The following is a 26,211-nucleotide window of genomic DNA, read 5'->3' on the forward strand; positions in this document are numbered from 1 at the left end:
GCTCTGGTCAATCTGGGGAATAGGGTCCCATTTGGGACGTAGCCTAAGTCAATCGTCTAGATACTGCCAAGTCCTTATCTGCACCTCACAGCGGTATAAAGGTGACATCATGGTATTCCCCACCACCGGTAGGCTAAGTGTGCGGTTGTCATTGCCTGGTTGACAGAGCTGTGACCTAGTTGACAATAATAAAGCTGAGGGTCAAAACATCAGGGGGTTAAACTTGAATCTACTGAACCTGATGAAACACTGAACAAATGGTTTGGCACTGTATTCCCCCCCTAGTGCACTACCTTTGACCAGGGGCCAACAGTAGTGCATAAAATAGGGAGTAGGTTGCAATTTGGGACACAACCTATAGCTTATATATCCAGTACATACTAGTGAACAAATCTTAGCTGAATGCCTGGATAAGAGAACCTGCCCGTACGTCGGCCTGGATGAGAGAACCGACCTACAGTCAGGTTCTCTTATCCAGACCGACCTACAGTCAGGTTCTCTTATCCAGACCCGACCAACAGTCAGGTCTCCGCTCATCCAGGCCGAACGACCTACATCTCTGGATAAGAGAACCTGACTGAATGCATGTCACCTCTGGATAAGAGAACCTGACTGAATGCATGTGGGTCTGGATAAGAGAACCTGACTGAATGCATGTGGGTCTGGATAAGAGAACCTGACTGAATGCATGTGGGTCTGGATAAGAGAACCTGACTGAATGCATGTGGGTCTGGATAAGAGAACCTGACTGAATGCATGTGGGTCTGGATAAGAGAACCTGACTGAATGCATGTGGGTCTGGATAAGAGAACCTGACTGAATGCATGTCGGTCTGGATAAGAGAACCTGACTGAATGCATGTCGGTCTGGATAAGAGAACCTGACTGAATGCATGTCTGTCTGGATAAGAGAACCTGACTGAATGCATGTCTGTCTGGATAAGAGAACCTGACTGAATGCATGTCGGTCTGGATAATAGAACCTGACTGAATGCATGTCGGTCTGGATAAGAGAACCTGACTGAATGCATGTCGGTCTGGATAAGAGAACCTGACTGAATGCATGTGGGTCTGGATAAGAGAACCTGACTGAATGCATGTGGGTCTGGATAAGAGAACCTGACTGAATGCATGTGGGTCTGGATAAGAGAACCTGACTGAATGCATGTGGGTCTGGATAAGAGAACCTGAATGCATGTGGGTCTGGATAAGAGAACCTGAATGCATGCCGGTCTGGATAAGAGAACCTGAATGCATGCCGGTCTGGATAAGAGAACCTGACTGTAGGTCGGCCTGGATAAGAGAACCTGAATGCATTTCGGTCTGGATAAGAGAACCTGACTGAATGCATGTGGGTCTGGATAATAGAACCTGAGTGAATGCATGTGGGTCTGGATAAGAGAACCTGACTGTAGGTCGGTCTGGATAAGAGAACCTGACTGAATGCATGTGGGTCTGGATAATAGAACCTGACTGAATGCATGTGGGTCTGGATAAGAGAACCTGACTGAATGCATGTGGGTCTGGATAATAGAACCTGACTGAATAGATGTGGGTCTGGATAAGAGAACCTGACTGAATAGATGTGGGTCTGGATAAGAGAACCTGAGTGAATGCATGTCGGTCTGGATAAGAGAACCTGACTGAATGCATGTGGGTCTGGATAAGAGAACCTGACTGAATGCATGTGGGTCTGGATAAGAGAACCTGACTGAATGCATGTGGGTCTGGATAAGAGAACCTGAATGCATGTGGGTCTGGATAAGAGAACCTGAATGCATGCCGGTCTGGATAAGAGAACCTGACTGTAGGTCGGCCTGGATAAGAGAACCTGAATGCATGTGGGTCTGGATAAGAGAACCTGACTGAATGCATGTCGGTCTGGATAAGAGAACCTGAATGCATGCCGGTCTGGATAAGATGATCTGAAATGTACAGGGAGTGAAGAGGCAGTGAAACAGAGGTCTGTACTACCTTGAATGACACAGAGAAGTCCATCTCTTTAGTCTCCTTCAGCCCCAGCGGAATGAGAGGGATGCTGGAGGTCTCTCTGGAAACAGGAAAGGAGACATCGTTGACATGTGATATTTAACTGTTAGACAGTGATGTTAGTGGTGAACAGTGAGGCTCAGAGTGTTACATCAACAGACAGGTTGGCTGTGTGATGTTAGCGGTGAGGCTCAGAGTGTTACATTAACAGACAGGTTGGCTGTGTGATGTTAGCGGTGAGGCTCAGAGTGTTACATTAACAGACAGGTTGGCTGTGTGACGTTAGCGGTGAGGCTCAGAGTGTTACATTAACAGACATATTGTTGAGGTGATGTAACAGACAGGTTGGCTGTGTGATGTTAGTGGTGAGGCTCAGAGTTGATTACATTTGCTCTTCAGATTGCAGGCCAGAGGAAACACCCTTTGCCAAGTCTCTCATTGCCACGCCAACACCCTTTGACAACAGTCTCTCTTTGCCACGCCAACACCCTTTGACAAGTCTCTCTTTGCCACGCCAACACCCTTTGACAACAGTCTCTCGTTGCCACGCCAACACCCTTTGACAACAGTCTCTCGTTGCCACGCAAACACCCTTTGACAACAGTCTCTCAATACACTACAACCCAGAGTAAACACCCAGAGGTACCTGGGTCCACCTTACTCACGCCAACACTGCCCCACAATACACTACAACCCAGAGAAAACACCAATATATCCTCACATCGTGGACCTGTAGTGTTCACCAGTAAACACCAATACATCCTCACATCGTGGACCTGTAGTGTTCACCAGTAAACACCAATATATCCTCACATCGTGGACCTGTAGTGTTAACCAGTAAACACCAATATATCCAGCCGCCTCCGGTAAGAGAGAACAGCCGCCTCCGGTAAGAGAGAACAGCCGCCTCCGGTAAGAGAGAACAGCCGCCTCCGGTAAGAGAGAACAGCCACCTCCCGTAAGACAGAACAGCCACCTCCCGTAAGACAGAACAGCCGCCTCCCGTAAGACAAGTGGTTGTAAAGAACAGCCGGTGCATGAAATCTAATATTATTTTTTATTTTTTTTATTATTTTTTTTCCATAGCTGTCCATTTACTACCGCAAACCGATGCTGGGAATAAAACCGCACTCAATGATCTGTATAAGGCAATAAGCAAGCAGGAAACGCTCATCCAGATGCTGCGCCCCTAGTGGCCGGGGACTTTAATGCAGGGAAACTGAAATCCTTTTAACCCAATTTCTACCAGCATGTTAAATGTGCAACCAAAGGGGAAACCCCCCCAACTCCAGACCACCTTTACTCCACACAGAGAGACACGTACAAAGCTCTCCCTCCATTTGGCAAATCTGACCATAATTCTATCCCCCTGAATCCTGCTTACAAGCAAAAACTAAAGCAGGAAGCACCAACTAAGTTCAATGTTGGGTGTTTGTTATATTCTGCGATAGCAGCTTTGAAAAAGGGCTATTTCCAGCTATAACTTGGTTGAACGTGGAGCATTTGAGATGGTGTATACAAGCTGTACCCATCTAGATAGTGAGACACACAAAAACATCTCACAACTGTGAGCTGCTGACTGAAGACGCTAACTTCCTCATCAGACATATGAGCGGGTGTAAATCTTGGGAGCTCACTGGTTCCTCATCCATCATCTTTGGTTTTCTGTTCTCAACCAGACAGGCCGGTTCTCTCCCCCTCTCCCTCTCCCTCTCCCTCTCTCTCTCTCCCTCTCCCTCTCTCTAGCTCTCCCTCTCTAGCTCTCCCTCTCTAGCTCTCCCTCTCTCTCTCCTCTCTAGCTCTCCTCTCTAGCTCTCCCTCTCTAGCTCTCCTCTCTAGCTCTCCCTCTCTAGCTCTCCTCTCTCTCTCCCTCTCTAGCTCTCTCTCTAGCTCTCCCTCTCTAGCTCTCCCTCTCTCTCTCCCTCTCAGCTCTCCCTCTCTAGCTCTCCCTCTCTCTCTCTCTCTCTCTCCCTCTCTAGCTCTCCCTCTCTAGCTCTCCCTCTCTAGCTCTCCCTCTCTAGCTCTCCCTCTCTAGCTCTCCCTCTCTAGCTCTCCCTCTCTAGCTCTCCCTCTCTAGCTCTCCCTCTCTAGCTCTCCCTCTCTAGCTCTCTCTTTTGATGTGAAGCCTCGGAGCTGCTGTGGTGCCAGGCAGACTAATCAAGGCCCTCCACATTCCACAGCCATGTGTTTATTTAGGTTCACTGTGTTTTATTTAAGGCCCAGTTGACTGTAGTGTGTTTAGGTTGCTGGTGTTTTATTTAAGGCCCAGTTGACTGTCGTGTGTTTAGGTTGCTGGTGTTTTATTTAAGGCCCAGTTGACTGTAGTGTGTTTAGGTTGCTGGTGTTTTATTTAAGGCCCAGTTGACTGTCGTGTGTTTAGGTTGCTGGTGTTTTATTTAAGGCCCAGTTGACTGTCGTGTGTTTAGGTTGCTGGTGTTTTATTTAAGGCCCAGTTGACTGTCGTGTGTTTAGGTTGCTGGTGTTTTATTTAAGGCCCAGTTGACTGTAGTGTGTTTAGGTTGCTGGTGTTTTATTTAAGGCCCAGTTGACTGTCGTGTGTTTAGGTTGCTGGTGTTTTACTTAAGGCCCAGTTGACTGTAGTGTGTATAGGTTTACATCTGGTCCTCTCCCATCTAGACTACTGCAACTCGCTGTTGACTGGGCTCCCCCCTGGTCCTCTCCCATCTAGACTACTGCAACTTGCTGTTGACTGGGCTCCCCCCTGGTCCTCTCCCATCTAGACGACTGCAACTTGCTGTTGACTGGGCTCCCCCCTGGTCCTCTCCCATCTAGACGACTGCAACTTGCTGTTGGCTGGGCTACCCTCTGGTCCTCTCCCATCTAGACGACTGCAACTTGCTGTTGGCTGGGCTCCCCTCTGGTGCCATCAAACCCCTGCAACTAATCCAGAACCCTGCAGCTCGCCTTGTGCTCAACCCTCTCAAGTTCTCCCATGTCGCACCGCTCCTCCACACACTCCACTGGCTTCCAGTTGAAGCTCCCATCCACTACAAGACCATGGTGCTTACCTACAGAACAACACGAGGAACTGTCCCTCCCTACCTTCAGGCTCTGGTCAAACCCTACACCCCAACCCATCCACTACAAGACCATGGTGCTTACCTACAGAACAACACGAGGAACTGTCCCTCCCTACCTTCAGGCTCTGGTCAAACCCTACACCCCAACCCATCCACTACAAGACCATGGAGATTACCTATAGAACAGCAAGAGGACTCTCTACTGTAAGTCTCTCTGGATCAGAGAGTCTGTTAAATGACTCTACTGTAAGTCTCTCTGGATCAGAGAGTCTGTTAAATGACTCTCTACTGTAAGTCTCTCTGGATCAGAGAGTCTGTTAAATGACTCTCTACTGTAAGTCTCTCTGGATCAGAGAAGTCTGTTAAATGTCTGTTAAATGACTCTCTACTGTAAGTCTCTCTGGATCAGAGAGTCTGTTAAATGACTCTCTACTGTAAGTCTCTCTGGATCAGAGAGTCTGTTAAATGACTCTCTACTGTAAGTCTCTCTGGATCAGAGAGTCTGTTAAATGACTCTCTACTGTAAGTCTCTCTGGATCAGAGAGTCTGTTAAATGACTCTCTACTGTAAGTCTCTGGATCAGAGAGTCTGTTAAATGACTCTCTACTGTAAGTCTCTCTGGATCAGAGAGTCTGTTAAATGACTCTACTGTAAGTCTCTCTGGATCAGAGAGTCTGTTAAATGACTCTCTACTGTAAGTCTCTCTGGATCAGAGAGTCTGTTAAATGACTCTCTACTGTAAGTCTCTATGGATTAGAGTCTGTTAAATGACTCTCTACTGTAAGTCTGTTAAATGACTAAAACCTAAAAAAGTCAAATGTACCTTGTTCCTCTAAAATGGGGTTAGGGGGGGGGGGACTACGTACAAAAAGCCCAGTAATTTCCAAACGGTTCACCCGATGTGATTGAAAATACCCTCAAATTATAACTGACAGTGCTTTACTCTCATAGTGAAATCCAACATGCTGGAGTACAGAGCCAAAACAACAACCTGTTTCACAGCACCAATACTTTAGAGATCACTGGATGGTTATATTATACATGACGTTATGGCCAATTCTCACGTGACCACACGCAGCATGATAGGTAGGCTGGTTGGGGGTAATAGAGGAGTAAAAAGGGTGCGTTTAAAGGGGTGCAGGTTTAAAGGGGCGCCGGTTTAAAGGGGCGCCGGTTTAAAGGGGCGCCGGTTTAAAGGGGTGCTGTTTAACGGGGTGCAGGTTTAAAGGGGCACCGTTTAAAGGGGTGCAGGTTTAAAGGGGCACCGTTTAAAGGGGTGCAGGTTTAAAGGGGCACCGTTTAAAGGGGTGCAGGTTTAAAGGGGCACCGTTTAAAGGGGTGCAGGTTTAAAGGGGCGCAGGTTTAAAGGGGTGCAGGTTTAAAGGGGCACCGTTTAAAGGGGTGCAGGTTTAAAGGGGCACCGTTTAAAGGGGTGCAGGTTTAAAGGGGCACCGTTTAAAGGGGTGCAGGTTTAAAGGGGCGCAGGTTTAAAGGGGCGCAGGTTTAAAGGGGCACCGTTTAAAGGGGTGCAGGTTTAAAGGGGCACCGTTTAAAGGGGTGCAGGTTTAAAGGGGCGCAGGTTTAAAGGGGCGCCGGTTTAAAGGGGCGCCGGTTTAAAGGGGCGCCGGTTTAAAGGGGCGCTATTTAAAGGGGTGCCGGTTTAAAGGGGTGCAGGTTTAAAGGGGCACCGTTTAAAGGGGTGCAGGTTTAAAGGGGCACCGTTTAAAGGGGTGCTGTTGAAAGGGGTGCTGTTTACTCACTGGATGTTCTGGTAGACCTCCACGGAGCTGTTGAGCCCCTCCAGTTGTTCCATGAGCAGCTGCAGGTTAGAGTTGATATAGCTCAGCTCCAGAACGACCATATCACACACTTTGTTGTTGGAGGTCGCCCTGGAGACGGGAAGAGAAAAGGAAAGGCATGTTAGCGTTCACAATACAAAACTGAAGAAAAGGGTTGTAGGAGTATACGATAATTTATTTTTCAAGCATTTGAGAAACAAACTATGACAGACGGGACTGAGCTGTCAGACGGGACTGAGCTGTCAGACGGGACTGAGCTGTCAGACGGGACTGAGCTGTCAGACGGGACTGAGCTGTCAGACTGGACTGAGCTGTCAGACGGGACTGAGCTGTCAGACAGAGGTATATTATTATATGTTGTTTACACCCCTGCCACTCTCTCCCGGGGGGGCCCCGTGGGTCACAGAGCACACGGGGGCCCCGTGGGTCACAGAGCACACGGGGGCCCCGTGGGTCACAGAGCACACGGGGGCCCCGTGGGTCACAGAGCACACGGGGGCCCCGTGGGTCACAGAGCACACGGGGGCCCCGTGGGTCACAGAGCACACGGGGGCCCCGTGGGTCACAGAGCACACGGGGGCCCCGTGGGTCACAGAGCACACGGGGGCCTCGTGGGTCACAGAGCACACGGGGGCCTCGTGGGTCACAGAGCACACGGGGGCCTCGTGGGTCACAGAGCACACGGGGGCCCCGTGGGTCACAGAGCACACGGGGGCCTCGTGGGTCACAGAGCACACGGGGCCTCTTGGTCTCTCTAAAGCTCTGTGTTGTGGGCCAACAATACGGATGAGGCCCAGACTTATGGATCCCTACCCAGGCTGTGGGGCACTAAGATACACACAGAATGGGTGGGACAGGAAGACTGATGCCCTCTGGGACCAGAGAGTAATGGGCCAGTGGGGCCTGACCCAGGAGGGGGACAGAGGACTGACTGACCGGAGACAGAGGACTGACTGACCGGAGACAGAGGACTGACGGACCGGAGACAGAGGACTGACTGACCGGAGACAGAGGACTGACTGACCGGAGACAGAGGACTGACTGACCGGAGACAGAGGACTGACTGACCGGAGACAGAGGACTGACTGACCGGAGACAGAGGACTGACTGACCGGAGACAGAGGACTGACTGACCGGAGACAGAGGACTGACTGACCGGAGACAGAGGACTGACTGACCGGAGACAGAGGACTGACTGACTGGAGACAGAGGACTGACTGACTGGAGACAGAGGACGGACTGGAGACAGAGGACGGACTGACTGGAGACAAGGCGAGGTCCATGGGAACAGCTCAGTTGAGACATAGTCAGAGTCCCAAATGTCAGATGGCACTCTATTCTCTACATAGTGCACTACTTTTGACCAGGTCCAATAGGGTGTGTGCCATTTGGGACACGGCTAGATGAGGTTTCCTGACCTGGCTCTGATATTGGCCTAGATGGCTCAGGGGACAGGATTCATCCAGCTCATCACCACAGTTCATATACAGTCACACACCAATACATGGAAACACTTAGACCCTAATGAGTGGTGTGGTGGAGCTACAGCCATTCTCCTGAATCTGCACGTTTTATATTCTGGCATAAATTCCATGTATTTCCAGGGGTTTGAGAAGGACCTCTTCCAGAGAGGAAGTGAAGGACCGCTGAGGTCAGACTAGATACAGTGGGGTTCAAATGGTACCCTATTCACTACATAGTGCACTACTTTACACCAGGGCCCATAGGGCTCAGGCCAATAGTAGTGCACTACTTTACACCAGGGCCCATAGGGCTCAGGTCAATAGTAGTGCACTATATATATGGAATAGGGAGCCATTGAGGACTCATCCATAATGACAGACCCTGACTCCGGAAACTCAGTTCACACAGTAGGGAAACAGTAGACAGGAGAGACAGTAAGAACAGTAGAGACACAGTAGAGAGACAGTAAGAACAGTAGAGACAGTAAGAGCCGTAGAGAGACAGTAGAGAGAGACAGTAAGAACAGTAGAGAGAGACAGTAGAGAGAGAGAGTAAGAACAGTAGAGAGACAGTAAGAACAGTAGAGAGAGGCAGTAGAGACAGTAAGAACAGTAGAGACACAGTAGAGAGACAGTAAGAACAGTTGAGACAGTAAGAGCCATAGAGAGACAGAGAGAGAAAGTAAGAACAGTAGAGAGAGAGTAAGAACAGTAGAGAGACAGAGAGAGACAGTAAGAACAGTAGAGAGACAGAGAGAGACAGTAAGAACAGTAGAGAGAGAGTAAGAACAGTAGAGAGACAGTAAGAACAGAGAGACAGTAAGAACAGAGAGACAGTAAGAACAGAGAGACAGTAAGAACAGTAAGAACAGTAGAGAGAGACAGTAAGAACAGTAGAGACACAGTAGAGAGACAGTAAGAACAGTAGAGACACAGTAGAGAGACAGTAAGAACAGTTGAGACAGTAAGAGCCGTAGAGAGACAGAGAGAGACAGTAAGAACAGTAGAGAGAGAGTAAGAACAGTAGAGAGACAGTAAGAACAGTAGAGAGAGGCAGTAGAGACAGTAAGAACAGAGAGACAGTAAGAATAGAGAGACAGTAAGAACAGAGAGACAGTAAGAACAGAGAGACAGTAAGAACAGAGAGACAGTAAGAACAGAGAGACAGTAAGAACAGAGAGACCGTAAGAGCAGAGAGACCGTAAGAGCAGTAGAGAGACCGTAAGAGCAGTAGAGAGACCGTAAGAGCAGTAGAGAGACCGTAAGACCAGTAGAGAGACAGTAAGACCAGTAGAGAGACAGTAAGAGCAGTAGAGAGACAGTAAGAGCAGTAGAGAGACAGTAAGAGCAGTAGAGAGACAGTAAGAGCAGTAGAGAGACCGTAAGAGCAGTAGAGAGACAGTAAGAGCAGTAGAGAGACAGTAAGAGCAGTAGAGAGACAGTAGAGAGACAGTAAGAGCAGTAGAGAGACAGTAGAGAGACAGTAAGAGCAGTAGAGAGACAGTAGAGAGACAGTAAGAGCAGTAGAGAGACAGTAGAGAGACAGTAAGAGCAGTAGAGAGACAGTAAGAGCAGTAGAGAGACAGTAAGAGCAGTAGAGAGACAGTAAGAGCAGTAGAGAGACAGTAAGAGCAGTAGAGAGACAGTAAGAGCAGTAGAGAGACAGTAAGAGCAGTAGAGAGACAGTAAGAGCAGTAGAGAGACAGTAGGAGCAGTAGAGAGACAGTAGAGAGACAGTAAGAGCAGTAGAGACAGTAAGAGCAGTAGAGAGACAGTAGAGAGACAGTAAGAGCAGTAGAGAGACAGTAAGAGCAGTAGAGAGACAGTAAGAGCAGTGGAGACAGTAAACACGGTAGAGAGACAGGAGGAGAGAGACAGGAGAGACACAGTAGAGACAGTAGAGAGACAGTAAGAGCAGTAGAGAGACAGTAAACACGGCAGAGAGACAGTAAGAGCAGTAGAGAGACAGTAAACACGGTAGAGAGACAGTAAGAGCAGTAGAGAGACAGTAAACACGGTAGAGACCAGTGGATTATTATCAGGGAGTGACTCCACATAAATAAACCTGGACAAACCAGTCGGTCTGGTCGGTACACTTCTTTACCTGCTGCTAGGAGAGAGGAGGAACGTAGAACCACTGAAACCTGACAACAGATGGGGGAAGAAAGAGAGAGAGAGACAGAGAGGGGCCAGGTGAGGGTATAGGGGAGGACAGAGAGAGAGGGGCCAGGTGAGTGTATAGGGGAGGACAGAGAGAGAGGGGCCAGGTGAGGGTATAGGGGAGGACAGAGAGAGAGGGGCCAGGTGAGTGTATAGGGGAGGACAGAGAGAGAGGGGCCAGGTGAGGGTATAGGGGAGGACAGACAGAGAGGGGCCAGGTGAGGGTATAGGGGAGGACAGAGAGAGAGAGGGGCCAGGTGAGGGTATAGGGGAGGACAGAGAGAGAGGGGCCAGGTGAGGGTATAGGGGAGGACAGAGAGAGAGGGGCCAGGTGAGGGTATAGGGGAGGACAGAGAGAGAGGGGCCAGGTGAGGGTATAGGGGAGGACAGAGAGAGAGGGGCCAGGTGAGGGTATAGGGGAGGACAGAGAGAGGGGGCCAGGTGAGTGTATAGGGGAGGACAGAGAGAGAGGGGCCAGGTGAGGGTATAGGGGAGGACAGAGAGAGAGGGGCCAGGTGAGTGTATAGGGGAGGACAGAGAGAGGGGGCCAGGTGAGGGTATAGGGGAGGACAGACAGAGAGGGGCCAGGTGAGGGTATAGGGGAGGACAGAGAGAGAGGGGCCAGGTGAGTGTATAGGGGAGGACAGAGAGAGGGGGCCAGGTGAGGGTATAGGGGAGGACAGAGAGAGAGGGGCCAGGTGAGTGTATAGGGGAGGACAGAGAGAGAGGGGCCAGGTGAGGGTATAGGGGAGGACAGAGAGAGAGGGGCCAGGTGAGGGTATAGGGGAGGACAGAGAGAGAGAGGGAGACGCCAGGTGAGGGTATAGGGGAGGACAGAGAGAGAGGGGCCAGGTGAGGGTATAGGGGAGGACAGAGAGGGGGCCAGGTGAGGGTATAGGGGAGGACAGAGAGGGGCCAGGTGAGGGTATAGGGGAGGACAGAGAGAGAGAGGGAGAGGTGGTGAGGGTATAGGGGAGGACAGAGAGAGAGGGAGAGGCCAGGTGAGGGTATAGGGGAGGACAGCGAGAGAGGGAGAGGACAGGTGAGGGTATAGGGGAGGACAGAGAGAGGCCAGGTGAGGGTATAGGGGAGGACAGCGAGAGAGGGAGAGGCCAGGTGAGGGTATAGGGGAAGACAGAGAGAGGCCAGGTGAGGGTATAGGGGAGGACAGCGAGAGAGGGAGAGGCCAGGTGAGAGGTATAGGGGAGGACAGAGAGAGAGAGGCCAGGTGAGGGTATAGGGGAGGACAGAGAGAGAGGAGGGAGGCCAGGTGAGGGTATAGGGGAGGACAGAGAGAGGCCAGGTGAGGGTATAGGGGAGGACAGAGAGAGAGGGAGAGGTCAGGTGAGGGTATAGGGGAGGACAGAGAGAGGCCAGGTGAGGGTATAGGGGAGGACAGAGAGAGAGGGAGAGGCCAGGTGAGTGTATAGGGGAGGACAGAGAGAGGCCAGGTGAGGGTATAGGGGAGGACAGAGAGAGAGGGAGAGGCCAGGTGAGGGTATAGGGGAGGACAGAGAGAGAGGGAGAGGCCAGGTGAGGGTATAGGGGAGGACAGAGAGAGCCAGGTGAGGATATAGGGGAGGACAGAGAGAGAGGGAGAGGCCAGGTGAGGGTATAGGGGAGGACAGAGAGAGGCCAGGTGAGGGTATAGGGAGGACAGAGAGAGAGGGAGAGGCCAGGTGAGGGTATAGGGGAGGACAGAGAGAGAGAGAGGCCAGGTGAGGGTATAGGGGAGGACAGAGTGAGGCCAGGTGAGGGTATAGGGGAGGACAGAGAGAGAGGGAGAGGCCAGGTGAGGGTATAGGGGAGGACAGAGAGAGAGGGGGAGGCCAGGTGAGGGTATAGGGGAGGACAGAGAGAGAGGGAGAGGCCAGGTGAGGGTATAGGGGAGGACAGAGAGAGAGGGGGAGGCCAGGGGAGGGTATAGGGGAGGACAGAGAGAGAGGCCAGGTGAGGGTATAGGGGAGGACAGAGAGAGAGGAGAGGGTATAGGGGAGGACAGAGAGAGAGGGAGAGGCCAGGTGAGGGTATAGGGGAGGACAGAGAGAGGCCAGGTGAGGGTATAGGGGAGGACAGAGAGAGGCCAGGTGAGGGTATAGGGGAGGACAGAGAGAGAGGGAGAGGGTATAGGGGAGGACAGAGAGAGAGGGAGAGGCCAGGTGAGGGTATAGGGGAGGACAGAGAGAGGCCAGGTGGGGGTATAGGGGAGGACAGAGAGAGGCCAGGTGAGGGTATAGGGGAGGACAGAGAGAGAGGGAGAGGGTATAGGGGAGGACAGAGAGAGAGGGAGAGGCCAGGTGAGGGTATAGGGGAGGACAGAGAGAGAGGGGGAGGCCAGGTGAGGGTATAGGGAGGACAGAGAGAGAGGGAGAGGCCAGGTGAGGGTATAGGGGAGGACAGAGAGAGAGGCCAGGTGAGGGGTATAGGGGAGGACAGAGAGAGGGGGAGGCCAGGTGAGGGTATAGGGGAGGACAGAGAGAGGGGGAGGCCAGGTGAGGGTATAGGGGAGGACAGAGAGAGGGGGAGGCCAGGTGAGGGTATAGGGGAGGACAGAGAGAGAGGCCAGGTGAGGGTATAGGGGAGGACAGAGAGAGAGGCCAGGTGAGGGTATAGGGGAGGACAGAGAGAGAGGGAGGCCAGGTGAGGGTATAGGGGAGGACAGAGAGAGAGGGAGAGGCCAGGTGAGGGTATAGGGGAGGACAGAGAGAGGGGGCCAGGTGAGGGTATAGGGGAGGACAGAGAGAGAGGGGCCAGGTGAGGGTATAGGGGAGGACAGAGAGAGAGGGGGCCAGGTGAGGGTATAGGGGAGGACAGAGAGAGAGGGGCCAGGTGAGGGTATAGGGGAGGACAGGGAGAGGCCAGGTGAGGGTATAGGGGAGGACAGAGAGAGAGGGAGAGGCCAGGTGAGGGTATAGGGGAGGACAGAGTGAGGCCAGGTGAGGGTCTAGGGGAGGACAGAGAGGGCCAGGTGAGGGGTATAGGGGAGGACAGAGAGAGAGGGGAGAGGCCAGGTGAGGGTATAGGGGAGGACAGAGTGAGGCCAGGTGAGGGTATAGGGGAGGACAGAGAGGGGCCAGGTGAGGGTATAGGGGAGGACAGAGAGAGAGGGAGAGGCCAGGTGAGGGTATAGGGGAGGACAGAGAGAGAGGGAGAGGCCAGGTGAGGGTATAGGGGAGGACAGAGAGAGGCCAGGTGAGGGTATAGGGGAGGACAGAGAGGAGGAGAGGGTATAGGGGAGGACAGAGAGAGAGGGGGAGGCCAGGTGAGGGTATAGGGGAGGACAGAGAGAGAGGGAGAGGCCAGGTGAGGGTATAGGGGAGGACAGAGAGAGGGGGAGGCCAGGTGAGGGTATAGGGGAGGACAGAGAGAGGGGGAGGCCAGGTGAGGGTATAGGGGAGGACAGAGAGAGGGCCAGGTGAGGGTATAGGGGAGGACAGAGAGAGAGGCCAGGTGAGGGTATAGGGGAGGACAGAGAGAGAGGGAGAGGGTATAGGGGAGGACAGAGAGAGAGGGAGAGGCCAGGTGAGGGTATAGGGGAGGACAGAGAGAGAGGGGCCAGGTGAGGGTATAGGGGAGGACAGAGAGAGAGGGGCCAGGTGAGGGTATAGGGGAGGACAGAGAGAGAGGGGCCAGGTGAGGGTATAGGGGAGGACAGAGAGAGGCCAGGTGAGGGTATAGGGGAGGACAGAGAGAGAGGGGCCAGGTGAGGGTATAGGGGAGGACAGGGAGAGGCCAGGTGAGGGTATAGGGGAGGACAGAGAGAGAGGGAGAGGCCAGGTGAGGGTATAGGGGAGGACAGAGAGGAGGCCAGGTGAGGGTATAGGGGAGGACAGAGAGGGGCCAGGTGAGGGTATAGGGGAGGACAGAGAGAGAGGGAGAGGCCAGGTGAGGGTATAGGGGAGGACAGAGAGAGAGGGAGAGGCCAGGTGAGGGTATAGGGGAGGACAGAGAGAGGCCAGGTGAGGGTATAGGGGAGGACAGAGAGAGAGGGAGAGGCCAGGTGAGGGTATAGGGGAGGACAGAGAGAGGCCAGGTGAGGGTATAGGGGAGGACAGAGAGAGAGAGGCCAGGTGAGGGTATAGGGGAGGACAGAGAGAGGCCAGGTGAGGGTATAGGGGAGGACAGAGAGAGAGGGAGGGAGGCCAGGTGAGGGTATAGGGGAGGACAGAGAGAGGCCAGGTGAGGGTATAGGGGAGGACAGAGAGAGAGGCCAGGTGAGGGTATAGGGGAGGACAGAGAGAGAGGCCAGGTGAGGGTATAGGGGAGGACAGAGAGAGAGGCCAGGTGAGGGTATAGGGGAGGACAGAGAGAGAGGGAGAGGCCAGGTGAGGGTATAGGGGAGGACAGAGAGAGAGGGAGAGGCCAGGTGAGGGTATAGGGGAGGACAGAGAGAGAGGGAGAGGCCAGGTGAGGGTATAGGGGAGGACAGAGAGAGAGGGAGAGGCCAGGTGAGGGTATAGGGGAGGACAGAGAGAGAGGGAGAGGCCAGGTGAGGGTATAGGGGAGGACAGAGAGAGGCCAGGTGAGGGTATAGGGGAGGACAGAGAGAGGCCAGGTGAGGGTATAGGGGAGGACAGAGAGAGAGGGGCCAGGTGAGGGTATAGGGGAGGACAGAGAGAGGCCAGGTGAGGGTATAGGGGAGGACAGAGGGGTAAATCCAGGTCCCCTCTGTAGTCCACCTGCCTCTCTCTCCCTGCCCCTCCCCAGGAGTCAGGAATGCTGTTTACATTCCAGCCAGGTAGAAAAGACAGGTGGAACATAATCTCTTCAGACCTGCTTAGTGTTTCGAAAGTTCAAAGTCCCCTACAAAATAAAAACAATATAATCATTTACGCCATTCAGCAGACACTTTTATCCAACGTAAATTAGAGTAATGCGTGCATCCATTTTATTTTTTTACACATGGATGGTCCCTGGAATCAAACCCCCTATCCTGGCATTACAAGCACCATGTTCTACCACCTGATCTCCAGAGGACCATCTAAATCCTTAGGCAAACATGTTGGAAGAATGCATCTTAACCAGCCAAGAAAACATACAAGTACCTGAAACTTCAATACACGGTCTCTCTGCACCTACTCATTGGTTCCACCCGCTGCAGTGTTGGCAGACGAACACACACACACCGCTGAGTTAATCTTCTGGCCCCAAGTCCTTACCCACTGTGGACTGGGCCAAGGAGGGCCAGGAGTTAGCCGTCCTTACCCACTGTGGACTGGGCCAAGGAGGGCCAGGAGTTAGCCGTCCTTACCCACTGTGGACTGGGCCAAGGAGGGCCAGGAGTTAGCCGTCCTTACCCACTGTGGACTGGGCCAAGGAGGGCCAGGAGTTAGCCGTCCTTACCCACTGTGGACTGGGCCAAGGAGGGCCAGGAGTTAGCCGTCCTTACCCACTGTGGACTGGGCCAAGGAGGGCCAGGAGTTAGCCGTCCTTACCCACTGTGGACTGGGCCAAGGAGGGCCAGGAGTTAGCCTGGAAATACTGGGAGGAAGGCAGGGTTCTCTGAAGCTGACAGGCTGCTCCAGTACAGCCTCATGTCATCTCAGTACCTGGGATCGGGTCAGGGTTCTCTGAAGCTGACAGGCTGCTCCAGTACAGCCTCATGTCATCTCAGTACCTGGGATCAGGTCAGGGTTCTCTGAAGCTGACAGGCTGCTCCAGTACAGCCTCATGTCATCTCAGTACCTGGGATCGGGGCAGGGTTCTCTGAAGCTGACAGGCTGCTCCAGTACAGCCTCATGTCATCTCAGTGCCTGGGATCAGGGCAGGGTTCTCTGAAGCTGACAGGCTGCTCCAGTACAGCCTCATGTCATCTCAGTACCTGGGATCAGGTCAGGGTTCTCTGAAGCTGACAGGCTGCTCCAGTACAGCCTCATGTCATCTCAGTACCTGGGATCAGGTCAGGGTTCTCTGAAGCTGACAGGCTGCTCCAGTACAGCCTCATGTCATCTCAGTGCCTGGGATCAGGTCAGGGTTCTCTGAAGCTGACAGGCTGCTCCAGTACAGCCGCATGTCATCTCAGTACCTGGGATCAGGTCAGGGTTCTCTGAAGCTGACAGGCTGCTCCAGTACAGCCGCATGTCATCTCAGTACCTGGGATCAGGTCAGGGTTCTCTGAAGCTGACAGGCTGCTCCAGTACAGCCTCATGTCATCTCAGTACCTGGGATCAGGTCAGGGTTCTCTGAAGCTGACAGGCTGCTCCAGTACAGCCTCATGTCATCTCAGTACCTGGGATCGGGTCAGGGTTCTCTGAAGCTGACAGGCTGCTCCAGTACAGCCTCATGTCATCTCAGTACCTGGGATCGGGTCAGGGTTCTCTGAAGCTGACAGGCTGCTCCAGTACAGCCTCATGTCATCTCAGTACCTGGGATCAGGGCAGGGTTCTCTGAAGCTGACAGGCTGCTCCAGTACAGCCTCATGTCATCTCAGTACCTGGGATCGGGTCAGGGTTCTCTGAAGCTGACAGGCTGCTCCAGTACAGCCTCATGTCATCTCAGTACCTGGGATCAGGGCAGGGTTCTCTGAAGCTGACAGGCTGCTCCAGTACAGCCTCATGTCATCTCAGTACCTGGGATCGGGTCAGGGTTCTCTGAAGCTGACAGGCTGCTCCAGTACAGCCTCATGTCATCTCAGTACCTGGGATCAGGGCAGGGTTCTCTGAAGCTGACAGGCTGCTCCAGTACAGCCTCATGTCATCTCAGTACCTGGGATCGGGTCAGGGTTCTCTGAAGCTGACAGGCTGCTCCAGTACAGCCTCATGTCATCTCAGTACCTTAGATCAGGTCAGGGTTCTCTGAAGCTGACAGGCTGCTCCAGTACAGCCTCATGTCATCTCAGTACCTGGGATCGGGTCAGGGTTCTCTGAAGCTGACAGGCTGCTCCAGTACAGCCTCATGTCATCTCAGTACCTTAGATCAGGTCAGGGTTCTCTGAAGCTGACAGGCTGCTCCAGTACAGCCTCATGTCATCTCAGTACCTGGGATCGGGTCAGGGTTCTCTGAAGCTGACAGGCTGCTCCAGTACAGCCTCATGTCATCTCAGTGCCTGGGATCAGGTCAGGGTTCTCTGAAGCTGACAGGCTGCTCCAGTACAGCCTCATGTCATCTCAGTACCTGGGATCGGGTCAGGGTTCTCTGAAGCTGACAGGCTGCTCCAGTACAGCCTCATGTCATCTCAGTACCTGGGATCAGGTCAGGGTTCTCTGAAGCTGACAGGCTGCTCCAGTACAGCCTCATGTCATCTCAGTACCTGGGATCAGGTCAGGGTTCTCTGAAGCTGACAGGCTGCTCCAGTACAGCCTCATGTCATCTCAGTACCTGGGATCAGGTCAGGGTTCTCTGAAGCTGACAGGCTGCTCCAGTACAGCCTCATGTCATCTCAGTACCTGGGATCAGGTCAGGGTTCTCTGAAGCTGACAGGCTGCTCCAGTACAGCCTCATGTCATCTCAGTACCTGGGATCGGGTCAGGGTTCTCTGAAGCTGACAGGCTGCTCCAGTACAGCCTCATGTCATCTCAGTACCTGGGATCAGGGCAGGGTTCTCTGAAGCTGACAGGCTGCTCCAGTACAGCCTCATGTCATCTCAGTACCTGGGATCAGGTCAGGGTTCTCTGAAGCTGACAGGCTGCTCCAGTACAGCCTCATGTCATCTCAGTACCTGAGATCACTAGATACCTACCAATCCCCCCACCACCTACCAATCCCCCCACCACCTACCAATCCCCCCACCACTAGATACCTACCAATCCCCCACCACCTACCAATCCCCCCACCACTAGATACCTACCAATCCCCCCACCACCACTAGATGCCTACCAATCCCCCCACCACCACTAGATGCCTACCAATCCCCCACCACTAGATACCTACCAATCCCCCCACCACTAGATACCTACCAATCCCCCCACCACCACTAGATGCCTACCAATCCCCCCCACCACCACTAGATGCCTACCAATCCCCCCACCACCACTAGATGCCTACCAATCCCCCCACCACCACTAGATGCCTACCAACCCCCCACCACCACTAGATACCTACCAACCACCCCCCACCACCACTAGATACCTACCAATCCCCCCACCACCACTAGATACCTACCAATCCCCCCACCACCACTAGATGCCTACCAATCCCCCCTACCACCACTAGATGCCTACCAATCCCCCACCACCACTAGATACCTACCAACCCCACCACCACCACTAGATACCTACCAATCCCCCCACCACCACTAGATACCTACCAATCCCCCCACCACCACTAGATACCTACCAATCCCCCCACCACCACTAGATGCCTACCAATCCCCCCACCACCACTAGATACCTACCAATCCCCCCCACCAACACTAGATACCTACCAACCCCACCACCACCACTAGATACCTACCAATCCCCCCACCACCACTAGATACCTACCAATCCCCCCACCACCACTAGATACCTACCAACCCCCCCCACCACTAGATACCTACCAATCCCCCCCACCACCACTAGATACCTACCAATCCCCACCACCACCACTAGATACCTACCAATCCCCCCACCACTACTAGATGCCTACCAATCCCCCCACCACCACTAGATTCCTACCAATCCCCCCACCACACCGCGGTCCACAAGCATGTCAACGGGCTGATTTAGAAAAGGTACCTCAGTAAGGACTAGCCTATAGACTGTCAGGCTGGTCCAAGGTACCTCAGTAAGGACTAGCCTATAGACTGTCAGGCTGATCCAAGGTACCTCAGTAAGGACTAGCCTATAGACTGTCAGGCTGATCCAAGGTACCTCAGTAAGGACTAGCCTATAGACTGTCAGGCTGATCCAAGGTACCTCAGTAAGGACTAGCCTATAGACTGTCCAGCAGACTGTCAGGCTGGTCCAAGGTACCTCAGTAAGGACTAGCCTATAGACTGTCAGGCTGATCCAAGGTACCTCAGTAAGGACTAGCCTATAGACTGTCAGGCTGATCCAAGGTACCTCAGTAAGGACTAGCCTATAGACTGTCAGGCTGATCCAAGGTACCTCAGTAAGGACTAGCCTATAGACTGTCAGGCTGATCCAAGGTACCTCAGTAAGGACTAGCCTATAGACTGTCCAGCAGACTGTCAGGCTGGTCCAAGGTACCTCAGTAAGGACTAGCCTATAGACTGTCAGGCTGATCCAAGGTATCTCAGTAAGGACTAGCCTATAGACTGTCAGGCTGATCCAAGGTACCTCAGTAAGGACTAGCCTATAGACTGTCAGGCTGATCCAAGGTACCTCAGTAAGGACTAGCCTATAGACTGTCCAGCAGACTGTCAGGCTGGTCCAAGGTACCTCAGTAAGGACTAGCCTATAGACTGTCAGGCTGATCCAAGGTACCTCAGTAAGGACTAGCCTATAGACTGTCAGGCTGATCCAAGGTACCTCAGTAAGGACTAGCCTATAGACTGTCAGGCTGATCCAAGGTACCTCAGTAAGGACTAGCCTATAGACTGTCAGGCTGATCCAAGGTACCTCAGTAAGGACTAGCCTATAGACTGTCCAGCAGACTGTCAGGCTGGTCCAAGGTACCTCAGTAAGGACTAGCCTATAGACTGTCAGGCTGATCCAAGGTACCTCAGTAAGGACTAGCCTATAGACTGTCAGGCTGGTCCAAGGTACCTCAGTAAGGACTAGCCTATAGACTGTCAGGCTGATCCAAGGTATCTCAGTAAGGACTAGCCTATAGACTGTCAGGCTGATCCAAGGTACCTCAGTAAGGACTAGCCTATAGACTGTCAGGCTGATCCAAGGTACCTCAGTAAGGACTAGCCTATAGACTGTCAGGCTGATCCATATACTGGACAGTGTACTCCAGAACGTATTTTGAATTAGGTTGAATTTGATATATGGTGCTGTATGAGAGCATTCCTGTGGACAAGCCTCTCCTTGCCCATACTCCCAACGCTCCATGCTGCAGCCATCATGACCTCTACTGGAATCATATTACAGGCTGTTCATATTAGCTCCTCCTAGCTGCTACAGGCCTCAGCCAAACCACACAACCACAAGGGGAGAGGAGACACAGTGAGAAGGAGAGAGGAGGCAGTGAGGAGGGGAGAGGAGGAGACACAGTGAGGATGTGAGGAGGAGGAGAGGAGGAGAGGAGAGGGGAGAGGAGGAGACACAGGAGGAGAGAGGAGGAGGAGAGAGGGACACAGTGAGGAGAGGAGGAGACACAGTGAGGAGAGGAGGAGACACAGTGAGGAGAGGAGGAGACACAGTGAGGAGAGGAGGAGACACAGTGAGGAGAGGAGATAGGAGACAGTGAGGAGACACTGAGGAGGAGAGAGGAGGAGAGAGGGACACAGTGAGGAGAGGAGGAGACACAGTGAAGAGGGGAGAGGAGAGGAGACAGTGAGGAGGGGAGGAGACAGTGAGGAGGAGAGAGGAGGCAGTGAGGAGGGGAGGAGACACCGTGATGAGGAGAGAGGAGGGGAGAGGAGGAGACACAGTGAGGAGAGGAGGAGACACAGAGAAGAGGAGGAGGGGGAGGGAGAGTAAAAGCTGCTGATGACATCAAAGAGATTTGTCACACTGTGGCACGGAGCCTTTGTCCGCCTTGCACCATGGCAACAGACAACACACTAAACAGTAGGCCAGGTCACCGGGGCAACAGATTATCTAGGCATCATTATCTGTGTTTACTAACCTGGACCGTACACACACAGAGAGAGGCATTCTGGGAAAACACAGAATAACAGCCTCACCTCAACACAGATCAAATATATAACTTTATTGGCAACCTTGGAGTTTACACATTTTATTTCCTGAGGCATACGGACCACCAATGAAGATGACAGGGGGCTCCAGGCCCAGATGAACAGGAGAAAAAGACAGTCAAGTTGGGTCTCTAGGTTTATAAAACCCCAGTTCACAGTGGGTCCCCCAGTTCACAGTGGGTCCCCCAGTTCACAGTGGGTCCCCAGGTTTATTAAAACGTAGTACTAAAGTAGTGCACTATATAGGGAATAGGGTGCCATTTGAGATGAGTCCCAGGAGTCAGACGACAACAGGCAGAGTACTTAGCTAGCTAGCGAATATGCTAACGTTAGCTAGCTAGCTAAACATGTGGCTATGGGCTGGCACTGGCAGTATGGGATTATTATCTGGCTAGGTAGCTATCTAGCTGTGGCCATCTGGCTAGGTAGCTATCTAGCGGCCATCTTGCTCTTATCAACAAGGCCTTTCTACTAAATAACAACATTAACATAGCTAGCTAGCCAACGTTGGAATCTAGACCATAAACTAAGCTAATAACACGGACATGCGTTGCCAAACAACACTACTGCCACCTTCAGGTTTGGAGTATTTTAACAAGGCTGAGTGGCTGAAGACGTCAAGGTCTTTGCTGTGTGAACACAAAGGAGATTTCTCTGGAGTTTTCCCTCGCCACACAAAGGAGATTTCTCTGGAGTTTTCCCTCGCCACACAAAGGAGATTTCTCTGGAGTTTTCCCTCGCCACCGTGAACACAAAGGAGATTTCTCTGGAGTTTTCCCTCGCCACACAAAGGAGATTTCTCTGGAGTTTTCCCTCGCCACACAAAGGAGATTTCTCTGGAGTTTTCCCTCGCCACCGTGAACACAAAGGAGATTTCTCTGGAGTTTTCCCTCGCCACCGTGAACACAAAGGAGATTTCTCTGGAGTTTTCCCTCGCCACCGTGAACACAAAGGAGATTTCTCTGGAGTTTTCCCTCGCCACCGTGAACACAAAGGAGATTTCTCTGGAGTTTTCCCTCGCCACCGTGCTTCTACACCTGCATTGCTTGCTGTTTGGGGTTTTAGGCTGGGTTTCTGTACAGCACTTTGAGATATCAGCTGATGGAAGAAGGGCTTTATATAAATACATGTGATTGACTGACTGGCTGGCTGACCGACTGGCTGACTGACTGACTGAGTGGCTGGCTGGCTGACCGACTGGCTGGCCGACCGACTGACTGACTGACTGGCCGACCGACTGGCTGGCCGGCCGACTGGCTGGCCGACCGACTGGCTGGCCGACTGGCCGACCGACTGGCTGACTGACTGGCTGACTGACTGACTGGCTGAATGGCTGACTGACTGACTGACTGGCTGGCTGGCTGACCGACTGGCTGGCCGACCGACTGACTGACTGGCCGACCGACTGGCTGGCCGGCCGACTGGCTGGCCGACCGGCTGGCCGACCGACTGGCTGGCCGACCGACTGGCTGACTGACTGGCTGACTGACTGACCGGCTGAATGGCTGACTGACTGACTGGCTGGCTGGCGACACTCTGTTCGGAGGTGTTAAGTGATGTCGACTAGAAAACATTTGACATTCCTCCCGGTGTCTCTGAGCTACGAGGAACGTTTGGTCTTTGAGTCGCTGTTTGACCTCAAGGAGCTTCCAACAGTTGAGACTGTTTTTTTATTGATTTATGTCACCTTTATTTAACCAGGTAGGCAAGTTGAGAACAAGTTCTCATTTACAATAGCGACCTGGCCAGGATAAAGCGAAGCAGATCGACACATACAACGACACAGAGTTACACATGGAGTAAAACAAACATACAGTCAATAATACAGTAGAAACAAGTCTATATACGATGTGAGCAAATGAGGTGAGATAAGGGAGGTAAAGGCAAAAAAAGGCCATGGTGGCAAAGTAAATACAATATAGCAAGTAAAACACTGGAATGGTAGATTTGCAATGGAAGAATGTGCAAAGTAGAGATAGAAATAATGGGGTGCAAAGGAGCTAAATAAATAAATACAGTAGGGGAAGAGCTAGTTGTTTGGGCTAAAATATAGGTGGGCTATGTACAGGTGCAGTAATCTGTGAGCTGCTCTGACAGTTGGTGCTTAAAGCTAGTGAGGGAGATAAGTGTTTCCAGTTTCAGTGCTTGTTGTATTTGGTTCCAGTCATTGGCAGCAGAGAACTGGAAGGAGAGGCGGTGTGTTGCCAGACAGAGAGGACTGAAACCCTTCGACAACAGCAACGTGTCCCTGTCCTCTACATATTCAGGCCCTGCTGAACGGACTAAGGGAACTACTGTAATAACTTGATGAGTTGTTCACAACTGTTGTGTGGCATATATATATATATACATATATACAGTGCCTTGCGAAAGTATTTATACGGAGACTTGATTACACACAGGTGGATTGCATTTATCATCATTAGTCATTTAGGTCAACATTGGATCATTCAGAGATGCTAACTGAACTTCTGGAGAGAGTTTGCTGCACTGAAAGGGGCTGAATAATTTTGCACGCCCAATTTTTCAGTTTCTGATTTGTTAAAAAAGTTTGAAATATCCAATAAATGTCGTTCCACTTCATGATTGTGTCCCACTTGTTGTTGATTCTTCACAAAAAATACAGTTTTATATCTTTATCTTTGTAGCCTGAAATGTGGCAAAAGGTTGCAAAGTTCAAGGGGGCCGAAAACTTTCGCAAGGCACTGTATATACATATATACAGTGTGTGTGTGTGTGTGTGTGTGTGTGTGTGTGTGTGTGTGTGTGTGTGTGTACCTTAGTAAGTTCTCTGCCCCGGCTCTCATCCTCATCTGTCTGATGATCTGTTGGTTGAGACTGGCTCTCTCATTCTGCAGCTTGGAGCGGCCCGTCAGGGCTAGTGGGTTACATCCCTACAGAACAGAGAGGAGGAGAACAGAGGGCATTAGTATCTGAGGACCCTTCTGTCAGGGCTAGTGGGTTACATCCCTACAGAACAGAGAGGAGGAGAACAGAGGGACCTTCTGCCAGGGCTAGTGGGTTACATCCCTACAGAACAGAGAGGAGGAGAACAGAGGGCATTAGTATCTGAGGACCCTTCTGTCAGGGCTAGTGGGTTACATCCCTACAGAGAGGAGGAGAACAGAGGGCATTAGTATCTGAGGACCCGTCTGTCAGGGCTAGTGGGTTACATCCCTACAGAACAGAGAGGAGGAGAACAGAGGGCATTAGTATCTGAGGACCCGTCTGTCAGGGCTAGTGGGTTACATCCCTACAGAACAGAGAGGAGGAGAACAGAGGGCATTAGTATCTGAGGACCCTTCTGTCAGGGCTAGTGGGTTACATCCCTACAGAACAGAGAGGAGGAGAACAGAGGGACCTTCTGTCAGGGCTAGTGGGTTACATCCCTACAGAACAGAGAGGAGGAGAACAGAGGGCATTAGTATCTGAGGACCCTTCTGTCAGGGCTAGTGGGTTACATCCCTACAGAACAGAGAGGAGGAGAAGAGGGCATTAGTATCTGAGGACCCTTCTGTCAGGGCTAGTGGGTTACATCCCTACAGAACAGAGAGGAGGAGAACAGAGGGCATTAGTATCTGAGGACCCTTCTGTCAGGGCTAGTGGGTTACATCCCTACAGAACAGAGAGGAGGAGAACAGAGGGCATTAGTATCTGAGGACCCTTCTGTCAGGGCTAGTGGGTTACATCCCTACAGAACAGAGAGGAGGAGAAGAGGGCATTAGTATCTGAGGACCCGTCTGTCAGGGCTAGTGGGTTACATCCCTACAGAACAGAGAGGAGGAGGACAGAGGGCATTAGTATCTGAGGACCCTTCTGTCAGGGCTAGTGGGTTACATCCCTACAGAACAGAGAGGAGGAGAACAGAGGGCATTAGTATCTGAGGACCCTTCTGTCAGGGCTAGTGGGTTACATCCCTACAGAACAGAGAGGAGGAGAACAGAGGGACCTTCTGTCAGGGCTAGTGGGTTACATCCCTACAGAACAGAGAGGAGGAGAACAGAGGACATTAGTATCTGAGGACCCTTCTGTCAGGGCTAGTGGGTTACATCCCTACAGAACAGAGGGGAGGAGAACAGAGGGCATTAGTATCTGAGGACCCTTCTGTCAGGGCTAGTGGGTTACATCCCTACAGAACAGACAGGAGGAGAACAGAGGGCATTAGTATCTGAGGACCCTTCTGTCAGGGCTAGTGGGTTACATCCCTACAGAACAGAGAGGAGGAGAACAGAGGACCCTTCTGTCAGGGCTAGTGGGTTACATCCCTACAGAACAGAGAGGAGGAGAACAGAGGGACCTTCTGTCAGGGCTAGTGGGTTACATCCCTACAGAACAGAGAGGAGGAGAACAGAGGGCATTAGTATCTGAGGACCCTTCTGTCAGGGCTAGTGGGTTACATCCCTACAGAACAGAGAGGAGGAGAACAGAGGGCATTAGTATCTGAGGACCCGTCTGTCAGGGCTAGTGGGTTACATCCCTACAGAACAGAGAGGAGGAGAACAGAGGGCATTAGTATCTGAGGACCCTTCTGTCAGGGCTAGTGGGTTACATCCCTACAGAACAGAGAGGAGGAGAACAGAGGGACCTTCTGTCAGGGCTAGTGGGTTACATCCCTACAGAACAGACAGGAGGAGAACAGAGGGCATTAGTATCTGAGGACCCTTCTGTCAGGGCTAGTGGGTTACATCCCTACAGAACAGAGAGGAGGAGAACAGAGGGACCTTCTGTCAGGGCTAGTGGGTTACATCCCTACAGAACAGACAGGAGGAGAACAGAGGGCATTAGTATCTGAGGACCCTTCTGTCAGGGCTAGTGGGTTACATCCCTACAGAACAGAGAGGAGGAGAACAGAGGGACCTTCTGCCAGGGCTAGTGGGTTACATCCCTACAGAACAGAGAGGAGGAGAACAGAGGGCATTAGTATCTGAGGACCCTTCTGTCAGGGCTAGTGGGTTACATCCCTACAGAACAGAGAGGAGGAGAACAGAGGGCATTAGTATCTGAGGACCCTTC

General features: G+C 52.2%; 1 protein-coding gene across 5 annotated transcripts in view; it reads right to left on the reverse strand.

The window, feature by feature from the left end:
• The window catches only part of LOC135554798 (rhophilin-2-like), a 91,925-nt gene that overhangs the window by 33,930 nt on the left and 31,784 nt on the right, over positions 1-26,211 (reverse strand). For all 5 annotated transcript variants that reach the window (XM_064987269.1, XM_064987262.1, XM_064987254.1 and 2 more), the window contains exons 2-4: positions 23,977-24,092; positions 6,790-6,918; positions 1,974-2,049 (exon numbers count right to left, since the gene is read on the reverse strand). In XM_064987269.1, coding sequence (XP_064843341.1) covers positions 1,974-2,049; positions 6,790-6,918; positions 23,977-24,092 — 321 coding nt within the window. The remainder of the gene's footprint in view (positions 1-1,973; positions 2,050-6,789; positions 6,919-23,976; positions 24,093-26,211) is intronic.

This window comes from Oncorhynchus masou, chromosome 2, assembly GCF_036934945.1.
Source record: "Oncorhynchus masou masou isolate Uvic2021 chromosome 2, UVic_Omas_1.1, whole genome shotgun sequence".
Classification (NCBI taxonomy): Eukaryota; Metazoa; Chordata; class Actinopteri; order Salmoniformes; family Salmonidae; genus Oncorhynchus; species Oncorhynchus masou.